The sequence below is a fragment of the Tenrec ecaudatus genome, chromosome 10, assembly GCF_050624435.1.
Source record: "Tenrec ecaudatus isolate mTenEca1 chromosome 10, mTenEca1.hap1, whole genome shotgun sequence".
Lineage (NCBI taxonomy): Eukaryota > Metazoa > Chordata > Mammalia > Afrosoricida > Tenrecidae > Tenrec > Tenrec ecaudatus.
In genome coordinates this window covers 50,000,018-50,013,862 of record NC_134539.1, presented here as the reverse complement: position 1 = coordinate 50,013,862, position 13,845 = coordinate 50,000,018, and the positions used below count along the sequence as shown (strand labels likewise).

Below are 13,845 nucleotides of genomic sequence, written 5' to 3'. Positions count from 1 at the left end.
TTATTGAATGTCTGCGTGCTGGGGACTAGTCTAGGTCCCTGGTAAATATCAGGAAACACAATTGGCAAGGATCCCTGCCCTTATGGAGATTCGAGTGATTTTGTGTAAACTTGATCATGTCATGGGTGTTTATAGAATGGCTTTGTAAGTAGTTTGGGTTTAACTTGGGAGGGACAGGTAATGGCGGAATGCTTCTAGCAATGTCACTATCATTCCATTTCTCCTACATTTCCGAACTTGCTTGAGAATTTGTCCCATCAGCTATGAGAACAGCCCAGGGAATAGTTTTTAATTCTCAGACATCTATAGTTCAGTGCCATCAAGTGGGCTTGATTCATAGCAACCCAATAGCAAAGGGTAGAATTCTGCCTCTGTTGGTTTTAGAGACGAGTTTAAAGCCTCACCCTGTCCCTCTCAGAGCAGCTGGTGGTCCTGAACTGCTGACTTTTGGAGGTTAGCAGCCCAATGTGTAACCCACTATGCCACCTAATTTAAGGGCCTAGGATTTTGACTCATTAAAATAGAGGGAACCACTAGTTGAGGTATCAAGAGCTTTTGAACTCATCAGTTCTCGTGCCCAGCCTTCCCAGAGTAGAAATGTGGTAGAGGCAGCACAAAAGGGGATAGACTTTTCCCTTCTTGTTCTATCCATGATTCCATACCCTTATTCGCCCACTTGGATGTCCCTCACCGCCATCCAGGGGACTCCAGGGCACTGAGTGAAACTCCCTGAGTTCAAGATGGCAACTGTACCAGAGTGGACAGTCTCATCTCCTGAGGAGCCACTGGTGGCTTGATACTGCTAGCCTCCGCCTAGCGCCCCAACACCAGGGCTCTCCGTGTTGACGACCAAGACCTTGAATTCTGAATCTCAGTCTAACAGATTTCAGATAGAGAAACCGTGATGTCTACAAAAGCCACCCTGCCAGGAGGGCCGAGAAGGGAAAACAAGACTGCTTCCACCTTTGTCACTGATTTCGCTAGGATGTGTGTGTGTGTGTGTGGGGGGGGGGGGTCTGTAGATGACATGGCACTTACTGTGTCAGCTCAGTATTAAGTGCTCTATGTAGATCCTCTCATTGAATCTCCAGGAAGCTAGTTTTGCAAAAAGTGCAGCCGGCTTAGTCACTAAGTGGACAAGCAAAGATTTCACTTAGGCCATGTGGTTTCTAAACCCCTTTTTATAAACCTGGCTCCACTGCTTTCCTGCAGTTTTTACCTTTCCTGCTTTTCCACAGCTGGAGCTGAGCTTGTGTCAAGGGGAAGACGAGGCCTACTTATTTTGTAAAGAACGAAGCAATAATCACTACGAGCAGCTTTGGGGGCACTGCTGAAATGACTGGCATCCACTCTGTACTCACAGTCCTACTGCTCGTTTCTGGCTTCCCTCAAGATGGGAAGCTCATCAGGTGGCGGTGAAGAGTTACTAACCTTAGCCGGAAAATTGTGCCTCTCGTCTCCCTGAAAGGCAAAGCACCGCTCGTCAGGAAATAGGATCACTTGGATGCTTATTGTGCACTGGGTGCTTCACACAAGGGAGCTGCACAACATTCGTGGACTAATTTCATTCTCTTTTAAGTCCGTTTCCCTGAACTTTTTGAGCCCTCCCCCTCTTCCCGGTCTACTGCGCCCAATTCAATTAAGTGCAATTATTGCCTGTTCTATAAATGTGGAAACCGAAGCTCAAGGGTTATTAAAATAACTTGCCTGAGGTCACCCTGCTTTTCAATGCTGGAGGCCGCATCCTGCTGCACCATGGGGGACCCGAGGAGCAGCCCAAGGCCAGACACCAGACTATGGAGACTACACGAGACTAATTCTAGGCTCACTCCAGGTAGACAGACTTGCACAGACTCACAAAATCAGAATCTTTATTTGTTCTTTTGTACATGACACTGTTAAAACAGTCCTACTACAGCAACACTGCTCTCCAGGAGCTTACACTCTGAAACAGTCAGCATCGATCGTAGACCCAGTGATTAAGGCATTACATGAAATGCAGACTTGGTATTGTTAGATGTATCTTCTGGAAGCAACAGCTAGAGGACAGGACCAAAAACAAGGGGCATCAGAGGGTACCCCTTGCTACCCCCTTGAGGCTAGACCCCAGACCGCGACCTGAAAAGGAATTCCAGATACCACTGTCCCGGTAGTGAAGAAACCTTAATCTCGAGCCCCCCAGTGGACACAGTCAAGATTCCATTTGTGGACAAAGTGAGGAGCCAGGTGTTCCTCCATCAGACTGCAAGCAGCACCAAAAAGTCAGACCTTTTTGACTGGTAAGGATGGTACCAGGTAGCCCTTAGCATACAGAACTTCAGTGGGGCAACTGCTCCTTGAAGCATGGTTAAGGTCTCTAGCAGATCCTAGGGCTTTTGATTTATATCCATGTCCAGTGCATAGCAATAGCCAAAGTCTCGGCAGGGTTAGGCAAATGTGGAACTAGAAGGAGCTGTGGAAAGTGAGTCACAGAAGGAAAGGGAAAATGACTGCACTACAAGGGGCCAGAGAAATGTGGATGTAGTCTCTCCATAGCTGAGAACAGGGAAGGAGGAGGTGAGGAATTGGGGTTCAGAAGAAATCAGGCATCAAACTCCAAATAAACAAGGATTCAAAAATGAAAATTAATGAGATAATTTTAGTCCAAGAGCCCAGGAAGGATGGAATCAAGTTTTAACTATTTTCTCCATGGTTTTTGTCCTTTGGCAACCTAGTCTAAAAATCTCCGAAATTGAGGATTTTCATGAGATTCTATCTTGAATACTCCAAGGCCTATCCCAAACTATTTTTGTGAATTTCAAATACATAGAAAACACTTAGTCTTCACTGGCCTTGATTTTTTCTTCCTGAGAAGGGCCCTGTCGAGATCACCAGGGTCACTGCTAAACATTGACTGTTTGTCATGATTTTATTACTCCTTGGCCCCCGAGACAATAGCAGGCTGTGTACACTTAGTGTTGGACTCTGTCATTCATGCTGCTCAAGTGTCAGCACTGTGAGGATGGGATTGGAAAAAAGCAAAGCTCTGAATGTTGGCTTGTGGATTTTGACCTTGAGTCTCACCTCATAACCCTTCCTTAGTGCAAAGCCAGAGCAGCACGTCTTCCTCACTCTCCAATATTTAACCGGCACCCACAGAGAAAGTATAAACTTCAAAACCACATCAGACGGCAAGATGTCTCCTCTGCCCACAAGCGAAGCCTAGCACCGAGGGCAGGATTTCATAGACAGCCCTGGGAGAGTCACTTTACAGAGGTAGTTTGGCCTGAGAATAAGACTGCAGGTTAGACTAGCAAGCTAAGACAAAAACCCAACAGTGATTTTTCATTAAAGGGAGGTTTGGGCCACCTGTGATCTAACTAAGCTTCCAAGAATATTTAACAGAGATGGTCACGTCGCGGAGGATGAGGACGAGGATCTGCCTGGTGTGGGCATAGATAATTGGGGAGTAAGGAAAACCTGGCCACCAGCAGACCACACCCTAAGCCACTCCAAAGGGAAAGGATGAGCTTTTGTCCTTCTGACCCATGACTGGCTGATTACGTTGCAGGGCAAAGGTGTAGCTTAACCTTCAAGCTACTTCCAAGAAAGTGCAGAGTTTTAAAAGTAAAGATGTGATCTACCAGTGACTGACTGTAGGCTATGGCTGTGCACATGTGCTCCGGCACACATACACACAGCTGGAGCTGGGCACACATACACACAGCTGGAGCTGAACAGTGTTCATGGAATGATAAAGTATTTAGCAGAATTTAATATATGAGTTAAGTCTGGAGAAACCACCTACCAATCAACAATTCAAATAGCTGTGCCCCAAACCAGTTCACCCACCTGTTGCCTCTATCAGAATTTAAGTCAGGGATCAAAACATCATTCTCATCTATCCCTTGTTGAAAAGTTGTATTTTCACCCCCTTTGTACAGAATCAGAAACTGTATTTTAACAAGCTCTCCAGGTGAGTCTTCTGTATGTAATTCTGGGTAGGAAGTCAGACCAGAATTAACTGGTTCCAAGTCCTGGTTGAAAGCAGAGATTCTCTAAGTGTGATCCCATGAAAATCCTCTGGGGCTCCCATCCGGGGCTCCAGAGCCATTGTCTTAACAAGCCCTCCAGGAGCTTCTGGTACATGTTAGATTTGGAAAACCACTGACAAGAGAACTGTCCAGGGGAAAAGGAAGATTCAAATGATTTGCTCCCTTCAGCTGTGACAAAACAAGGTACCAAGTCAAAGTTAAACACTGATAAGTTTTATTTTAAAATATCGATTTCTACTTTCTCAAATGGACTGTCTTAAAAAAAACTGTATTTGGCAAGTTTATTCTAATCAAAGTGTTCAGTGGGTTCACAGCTGATGAGCCAGCCCGGGAATGCACAAGCCGCATTCATTCAACCCACCTCTCTGCGCACCGCACCCACCAGAGAAAGGCACAATGTATTTCCCAGTCATTCGGTCCCCAAACTGGCATGTGTTTTCTAATGTTCGCCTTGGGCAAAATTTTCCTCAGATGCAATCAATCCTGGTTGAAGTTAATAATCCTTTTCTATTACCCAGAACAAAAAATGACCAACTTCACTCACATATTGTCTGTTAAAAAAAAAAACCCAAAAGACTACAAAGGAATCAGGAGATCATGTCACTGAATATACAGCTACCTAGATTAGTCAAGAACATCTACCTTGGATCTAAGATGATGGAGGAGAGGAGAGGGCATCTCGTGGGTGGCTTCTCAAGAGAAACAGGAATCTCAAGCGTATTAGCAAAGTCTGGGGAGTTACCACTTTAACTGAGACAGTAATCTAAACCTCTGTTGAGCAAGTGCGTTTGTGTAAGGAGACAAGGATGTCTGGGGTTGGAATTGTGTCTTCCAAGCTCAACCTGCTTTCCATTGCAATCAGTAAGGCCACCCCCTGGAGTCCTCAGTCAATGGCAATGCTCAGTGATGTCCACTACTACTGCCTTCTTCCAGCTGAAGAGAAAGTAACCTGTGCCGGCCCCCGCTGCCACGGCGATGCACAGGTACCCATTGTAGGTCATGAAGATGAGCATGAGGAAGTAGCTGATGACCACCTGGATGATGTGCAGCACTGTTTGCAGGAGGTGAGGGAAGCTCAGCATCTGCTGCCTGCAGAGTAAAGAGGGACACAACAGTCAGGGACCCAGGAGTACGCTGTCGCTCTGCACATCAGGAGAAAGGGGAACCGTTGCAGTGATGAGTGAAGGCTGAAAAGGACTCCGTACGAGGTGCCGGGGCAACTCATAGATAAGCGATTCTTGTTTCTTGTTTGGTCCCTGGCAATGAACCATGACGGAGCTGTCCGGTTCGTAAGCGCCACTGGGATACGGTTATATGCCATAGGAAGAACCCTTTGGGGATTAGGAGAGAGAGGAAGGGGAACCCCTTAACTTACCTTTATCTTGGATCCTGAAAGCACTAAACCCTCCCACAATTATTTGCCTGAACATTTACAGGCCTTCCATCTTTGCAAAGCTTACATTCTACACAAATGGAAATAGAATTGAGTGTTGGGTGGTGGTGGGAATTGGGAGACCTGGCTTCTTCCTTGCTCTGTTGCCTCAGGCAATTCACAACTTATTTGTCCTACAAGCTCATCAGTACAATGGGAATCAATAACCAAGCCAGAAGCTGTGTAACATGGAAAGCTGTCAGGGAAAAAAACCACCTCAAAATATTTTCCACAAAAGCCAGCGATAGAAAAATGGTGAGAGAAAAAAAAGAAAAGAAAAATGGTAAGATTACACTCTGCCAAAGGCAGAAAACTGGCAAGTTCCAGGAATCAAGGCAGTTCTATCAAATTCTGGCTCTTAGAGGTTTACCAGTGTTTGCTTGGAAGCGATGGTGGTTCACAGGACTTCTTGAAGCGCCGTCTCGTTTTAAAACCTTCATTTCTATTACACTGAATCTCAGAAAGCACTTGCCGCCTGTGGGAAGCCTCAGGTGTTAACTCAAATGCTTCCTTAGGGCAGAAACATTAGCACGGTCTTAGAAACAAAGTAAGTACATATTTTTATAGACAGGGACGGTTGTACTCTGCTATTTTTCTGTATTCTGACTGAGTTTCTTGTTCATTATTTTGGCAAATACTTAAAACATAGATTCCTTATTTCTTCCAAAGTCACCAACACTTAAAATTCAGAATAAACAATGATGTTTGCAAAAGGGTTTCTACAATTTCCCCTGGCCTGTTCAAGACCCACAACCCGAAAACACCAAAGACAACTTGGATCAAGGCCACAGAGAAGTGTTAAGATGAAGATTGCTGCTAATTAAATAAAGTTAGCTGCTTTGCTGCTTAGCTAATCCAGCCCTCCAGAACCTCCACCTGTCCCTGTCACATCTTCTTACCCAACAGTTTTGTGTGTCTCCATTAGGATGGTCCCGTTTGGCCCTGGGACAGGCATGGAATTGTAGCGGATGCTGACTTGGGACTTTCGCAACAAGCTCTCTCGGGCTATCTTGAGTCCTTCATAGAACATTGCTAGTAAAAACACTGCCACAAAAGCTCCAGCCATCTCTGAGAAGGAAGGGAAAGATGATGGTGTCGTCAAACGTGCAAAAATCATCAGCCAGTGTGCGATCCAAGCTAAAAGGCCACCCAGAAAAAGTGCCGCTCTCAGACCCTGAATACATCACTCTGGCCTCTTCACTTGACCAGGTAGGCGGAAAGCAGCTAAAATAGTTGTAGTGAAAAATATTGCCTTTGCTGAAAAACACACTCTTACTTTTTGGTTACGATGCAAACAATTTGAACAAAGATAATCTTCAGGTGTGGCTGGTGACAAAACGTAGACTATGAAAACGGTGGGAGAATAATTTATTTTTTAAGGGCTGCTTGCATTTCTTGAATAGGCATCTGTCTTTCACACTGTTAGTAATACTATAAATCAATGGATGATTGAATGAATTGTGATGAGATGTTAAGAGTCCCCAATTAAAGTATTTTTTTTAAAGTAGCAAAACAAACAAAAACAACACAAACTGGCGTTTGGGGTAACACCGATGTCACAGTGGTTCAGGGTACAGACTAACTTGAGGAGTTTGGCATGCTGGGTTTCTTTCATATTCTAGCTGTGCAACCTGAAATAAATGAATTAACACCAATAAAAGAAAAATGCACTCTAACTGCTAACCTAACATACTAACTGAACTAATTTTAAAAAATCATTTTATTGGGGGCTGGTACAATTCTTATCACAATCCAGCCACACATACATTGTGTCAAGCACATATGTACATTTGTTGCCATCATTGTTCTCAAAACATTTGCCTTCTACTTGAGCCCTTAATATCGGCTGCTCATTTTCCCCCTCCATCCCCACACCCCGCTACCTCATGAACCCTTCATCATTCATAAATTATTTGAACTAAAGTTTTCCTTTCTTCCTGACACAAACGGATTCTGACCATCCAAAGATACAGCCAGTACCTAAAGCAGTCCAAGCAACTACTTTTTAAAATCATTTTATTGGGGGCTCTTAAAACTCTTATTACAATACATATATACATACATACATACACATTTGTACATATGTTACCATCATTTTCAAAGCATTTTTTTCTACTTAAGCCCTTGATATCAGCTCCTCATTTCCCCCCACCATCCTTACTCCCTCATGAACCCTTGATAATTTATAAATTTATAATACCCCCCCCCCCAAATGTCTTACACTGACTGCTTTCTCCCTTCATCCACTTTTCTGTTGTCCATCCCCCTAGGAAGGGGTTATATGTAGATCATTGTGATCCATTTCCCCTTTCTCCCCCCACCTTCCTCTTCCCCTCCTGGTATCTCTTTTCTCATTATTAGTCCTGAGGGATTTATCTGTCCTCGATTCCCTGTGTTTCCAGCTCTTATCTATAGCAGTAAACATGCTCTGGTCTAGTGAGATTTGTAAGGTAGAACTGAGGTCATGATAATGGCGAGAAAGAAGCATTACAGAACTAGAGGAAAGTTGTATGTTTCATCGGAGCTATACTACATCCTGACTCTGGCTAGTCTCTTCCGTGTGACCCTTCTGTAAGGGAATGTCTAGTTGTCTACAGATGGGCTGTGGGTCTCCACTCTGCGTCCCCTAATTCACATTGATATGAGTTTTTGTTCTGGGTCTTTGATGCCTGATACCTGATCCCATCAACACCTCATGATCACCCAGGCTGGTGTGCTTCTTCCATGTGGGCTTTGTTGCTTCCCACCTAGATGGTCGCTTGTTTGTCTTCAAGCCTTTAAGACCCCAGTCGCTATATCCAAGCAACTATTGAGCGTGTGTGATTTACATTTAAAACAAGTCACTGTTATAGACTCAAAAATTTGGGTAATCAGCTACCTTAAAACTAAGAATGACATCGAAAAGTTTGTAGACCATAGGTTTGGTACACCAGAAAGAGTACTGGGCTAGGGAGGCCTAGAAGGTATGTCTCCTTGTCCTAACTTGGACACAGAACTCTGTGTGACGCAGGGCAAGTCACTATAATAGTCCTTTTAACTGTAAATGAAAGGATTTATTGGATCAGTATTTGTCTATAGTATGTATCTACAGAATGCTTTTGAATTGGACTGTTGTCTCATGTCTAGGACCAATACTTTATCAAATAAGGAAGCATTCTGGGAAAGGATGAAAGAACATGGATTGCAAAATATGTCTAGCTGGTATATCTCAATTACTTTTCAGACTACAAAATAGACTTATTTAGGGAAGGTATACCAGAAGACCAAAATAAACGTTATGTATTCTCACCTTCTAGGTAGAAAATAGGGGGAAAGTTAAGTATCGTAAGCATATTGCTGCAGTATTTAGGACAGAAAGACGTGCTGGCTGCCCAGACTCTGCCTGTAGTGCTTTGTAAGACTCTCACTGTCTCTCATTTGACTGTCACCTCCAAACATGGTGCTTACTCACCTCCAGCTGTCTTGATCACCAAACCAGAAAACAATAGTTCCACATCCTTAATGCCAAAGTAGAAAGTCATAGGCTGTCAGAAAATCAAAACAAAAAGATCCCAAATGAGAATTTCCAGGCCCAAAGTTCAGAACATAACCAAAGCAGCATCTCTAGTTAACAAGTTAAGAAGAGACATTCAATGAGGGAAAGGCTTCTTCCCTCCTTTGGTACTGTAACTCCAGAAATGAAGCAAATGCACTCTCCTTTGTCTTTCATCCCTTTTCTACACAAAGCACAACCCCCCCAAACAAACAAACAAAAGACCTCACTGGCACGGAGTGAATTCTGTCTCATGACAATCCCACAGGGCCCAGAAGCACTGCCCTGTGGGTGGGTTTCCTGGACTGTAAATCTTTGTAGGAGTCAAAACCCTTATCTGTGTCCCGAGGAGCGACTGGTAGTTTCACATGGCTGTCCCTGAGGTTAGCAGGCCCATGCATAACTACCACAAGGGCAAGGCTCCTCCAAAGCATAAAGGCTAAAGCTGCCTGGAGAAATGGTTTGCTCTGAAAGAAAGCACTGTAACGATGGGAAAGAAACCTAGAAATCTTGGTTCTGTAACTAATTTGCCACATGATCTTGCCCTTAGATTGTCCTTAAGGTTATTAAACCGGCCTTAAAGATAACAAATGACTCCCAGTATTATAATTCTATTTCTTTCCAAGTAGGGATTCAGGGGGTAGAAAAGGCCCAGTTTGGCTCTCCAGTCTCACTTACCATACTCATCATGTGATCATCTCCCCCGCCATGGGAGTGCGAGGTTGGCGTGGTCGGGTGATGGTGAGGAGGTGCCATGCTATGATGGGAATGATTCATTTTTTCTAGGAAAGGTTGACTCAACAGAAGATCCTTTTAAGAAAAAGCAATTGTATGCAAAGAAAATTTATTAAAAAAAGAAGTAGAAATTGTATACAATAATTTGAAAGATGTACAATCTTGTTTCTTGATAAATACTTTGCAGGTCTAATGGAATTTCATTCAGCGAATGAATGCTGCCCTAACACCTTTACTCGGATTATTTTTTCTATCTACAGAGGGCAATGGAAGTAACTCGTGCTAAATGCGTTTACCTGGGGAGATTATGGCTGCAGGGATGGTGCACTTAAACTGTTTGTTATTCTGAAGCATTGTTCTTTTCACAGACATACCCAATACATGTTCAAGTTCAAATATGAGATTAAGGGGAAGAAAAGTGGCTCCTTTGCATTGCTGGAAGCAGCTAATTTATAATAATGTACAAATCAATGCTACTTATAAAATTTAACTATTCGAAGGCTATTTTAATCATAAATGTCAGTAGATAAAAAGCAAGTACGTCAGATAATTTACCTAATTGGATGACTTATGTTTAATCAGGATATTCAGAATGTATTTTCACATATAACCCAACCAGGTTTGAGCTAATTCAAATTTGAAGAAAGGTCTATTGCTGCCTTAGGCAAGTACTGTGCTGAGAATTAGATACAATTTCAATCTTAGCAGGACATTAGAGTTAAAAACACAGAACACAACATATAAATTGGATTCTAATTAAATTATGTCTAGACAAGGGAACATTTTATTTTGTATCTTTACTGCCACATGACTGCTTTATTGCAAAAACCAATCCAGGACAGGAAACAAGAGGAGGAACTTCTGTAGCTCTGAAAGGGGGTTATGGGTGGGGGTGGTGGAGATTGGTGAAGTCTCCTTATGGCTTCCTTAACCACAATTTGCAGAAGAAAGAGTAGCGTCAAACTTTCTAAGTCATAGGTCCCTACTCTCGGTAACCCAAGTGGTTTATAATTGACTGCCAACTCAAAGGTTGGCAGTTCGAAACAACGAGTGATTCCATTCCCGATCGGTCTGGTGATCTGCATCTAGTAAGATTACAACCAAGCAACCCCTGTAGAACAGTTTACTCTGTTGGAACTGACACAACAGCAACTACCAACAAGTAATTCAACAATGAGTGAGACTAAAGAGGTACCATGTGGGGGAGAGAAACAATAAACAAGTAACCCGAACAATTCCCTGGTGTGGTTAGTGCTGTGAATGAACTGCTCGGGGTTACCTAAGAGCGTTTGATCAGGGGAACACCTCCATAGGAGGTGGAAGGAGATAGATTTGATATGAAATGTATATAGTGTCAGGGAGTCGTGTGTCTACTTCAAAAGCACAAATATTTAGGTTACAATTATTTGTTCTCTCTTACATCCCATCCCAGGATTCTGACAGCAGGTTAAGAAACAAGTTCCTTTCCCGGAGATTTTCTCTCCCCAACTATCATGACTCCAGTGCTGCTTCTCACTTCAGACTAGAACAGAGCATGTGCACAGGTGCAGACAGAGATGGGGGCTCATGACACATGGAATCCAGGAACAGGGGTGGGAATAGCCATACCAGAAGGGGAGGAAAGTAAGGGAGAACCGATCTCAATGATTGACACATAATCGTATACTCCCTCCCACCAGGGGGAAGAACAACAGAAAACATGGGGGAATGGAGACAGCAGTTGGCATGAGATATGAAAATAATAGTAATTTATACTCTATCAAGGGCTTAAGGTGGTATGAGGGGTAAAAAGAGGAGCTGATACCAAGGGCTCTAAAGAAAGTAAATGTCTAGAAAAGAATGAAGACAACATATGTACAAACACGCCTGATGCAATCGATGTAGGGATTGTAACAGGAGTTATAAGAGTCCCTAACAAAATGATCTTTTAATAAAAACAAATTAAAAAAAAAGAAACAAGTTCTTATTTCCATAAGTTATATAGTTTGACTTTGAATTTTTTATAATTTTTATACCAAACACAATATTACTTTTTAAGAAGTTTGATAATCTTAATACCATTGTCATAAAGGTGCTAACTGGAAGTAAAAAGAGATAGGATCTTTGTCTATAAACTTTTAATAATAAACACTAAAAAACAGACTACACTAAAAATTACCAACAAAACAGGTGTCAATGATTGAACAAATGGTAAATGGGCAGCAGTTTCCTGCTTATGAAACAAACAGCACCCCCCCCAAAAAAAAAAAAAACAACTATGGCAGGATGGAGAGGTCACAGGGAGCTAGCTGAGTGGATACAAATTATGACTCTGAACCAGGCAAACGAAGAGAAACAAGAACGGAAAGAAAGGATGCTGCCGGTCTCTTCCTAACCACACAGACTATGACAGTCGCAGATTTTATTCTCTCCAATATGAGGCTGGAAAATGATTACAGCATAAGGAAGCCATAAAGGGTAATTTCATTCTCTTATTATCCACATGGATTGTGGCAATCGATTTGGTGATTATTTGCTGAGTACCTTCTGGTACAAGATATTGAGGAAAATAAAGATGAATCCGACAAGGTGCTCCAAGGCCAGAAGCTAAAAGGGAAAATGATAGTTGTAAGTTTAACTTCGCAGCACACGGTGCCAAGAAAAGGATTAAGTTTAAAAAATTGTATTCCCGATGAACCTCTCCGTGTATTCTTCCCACTAATACCAAACTCTACCACTGAGTCCATCCCAACTCATAGCAACTCCATAGGACAGAGCCGACAAGTGTCCAAGGCTGTGACTCTTCATGGCAGCTGAATGCCTGATTATACTCCTGCAGAGAGAGTGAGTGAGGGACTCGAATTGCTGATCTTTTGGATAGTAACTAAGCATATTAACCACTGAGTCCTAATTGTTGAAGTACAACATTACTATTTAGTGAAAGAGACTCAATGAAAATCAGTGACCAGTAAGAGTTGTTTGAGTCCCTAATAAAATGTAAAAGAAGAAAAGAGAAAAAAATGATTAGGGCAAAGACTGTACAGATGTGCTTTATACAATTGATGTATGTATATGTATGAACTGTGAAAAGAATTGTATCAGCCCCAATAAATTGTTAAAATAAAAAAATTTTAAAAAAAAGAAAATCAGTGACCAGTTCTCTTCAGACACATCAGTGACCAGAAATTTATGTTCAAATTTCAAAAATACTTCTCAAAGTATGCACTAGTCTTGAAATGTATCTTTGCAGAATACATTTCACATTTACTAGGAAAAGGGATAGAAATAAAATCTACTTTCATTATGAGAGTGAAATTATGCAAAGATATGGAATGGTAAATAAGAGTAGGAAGGTAAAGGATCAGGAGGAGGAAATGAATATACATTGTAGGCATGAAATCAAAACAAATCCTGATGATTCCTTATGCTCTCTAACAGCCTTCTTCTAAGAAAACTTCCATGGAAATGTATAAAACTCAAAGTATATCAAGATAGGAAGAACTCAGAAGTTAATTTTAAAATATCTTTTCTTCTTATTTGGCTTTTCAGTGACATACTACATATATATCTATATCTGGATAATTCATTCTTCTGAAGCCACCAAACACACCCAACCCATCGTCTCTAAGAGCAGAACTTTTACTTACAAGACGCAAACCGGCAATTATGATTCCTTCAATAGCTTTAATCTACAAGACGCAATCTCAGCTTCTTCCAGAGTAAAAATGAGTACTGAGGAGTAAGACAAAGTCCAGGAGCTTGGCAAATCATTTGTGCTCTCAATTTGTAGCCCAAAGAAAATGTTTTACTCTCATTGTTATCTAGAACTGGGTTGTGCTGTCTGTGGTGTATGAAATTTCCTCTAAACCCAGTTGTCAACTTTATCTACTTGCTCTCCAAGAACTGATTTCTCGCATTTAGCTCCACCCCAACCGTCTCTTTGTATGTACTGGCTTCAAGGTCCACAGAGTAGCTGGACTGTATTTTTAGAGACTCAAGTTTCTTGTTTTATAAGCACTTACAATGAATGGGATTTGTAGAAGAGTTAAGTAACATCTTAGCAAAATCTACGATTCACTGGCTTTCTAGTTTTAGAACAATGGAAGCATACAGGTCCGTTCCAGTCTAAAACT

The 13,845-nt window shown here is 42.1% G+C and overlaps 1 protein-coding gene across 1 annotated transcript in view; it reads right to left on the bottom strand.

The window, feature by feature from the left end:
* Positions 1 to 4,225: 4,225 nt before the first annotated feature.
* Positions 4,226 to 13,845, bottom strand: part of SLC31A1 (solute carrier family 31 member 1) — a 39,587-nt gene continuing 29,967 nt past the window's right edge. The window contains exons 2-5 of the mRNA XM_075560350.1: positions 9,677 to 9,808; positions 8,918 to 8,990; positions 6,366 to 6,534; positions 4,226 to 5,123 (exon numbers count right to left, since the gene is read on the bottom strand). Coding sequence (XP_075416465.1) covers positions 4,922 to 5,123; positions 6,366 to 6,534; positions 8,918 to 8,990; positions 9,677 to 9,775 — 543 coding nt within the window. The 5' untranslated portion in view covers positions 9,776 to 9,808 and the 3' untranslated portion in view covers positions 4,226 to 4,921. The remainder of the gene's footprint in view (positions 5,124 to 6,365; positions 6,535 to 8,917; positions 8,991 to 9,676; positions 9,809 to 13,845) is intronic.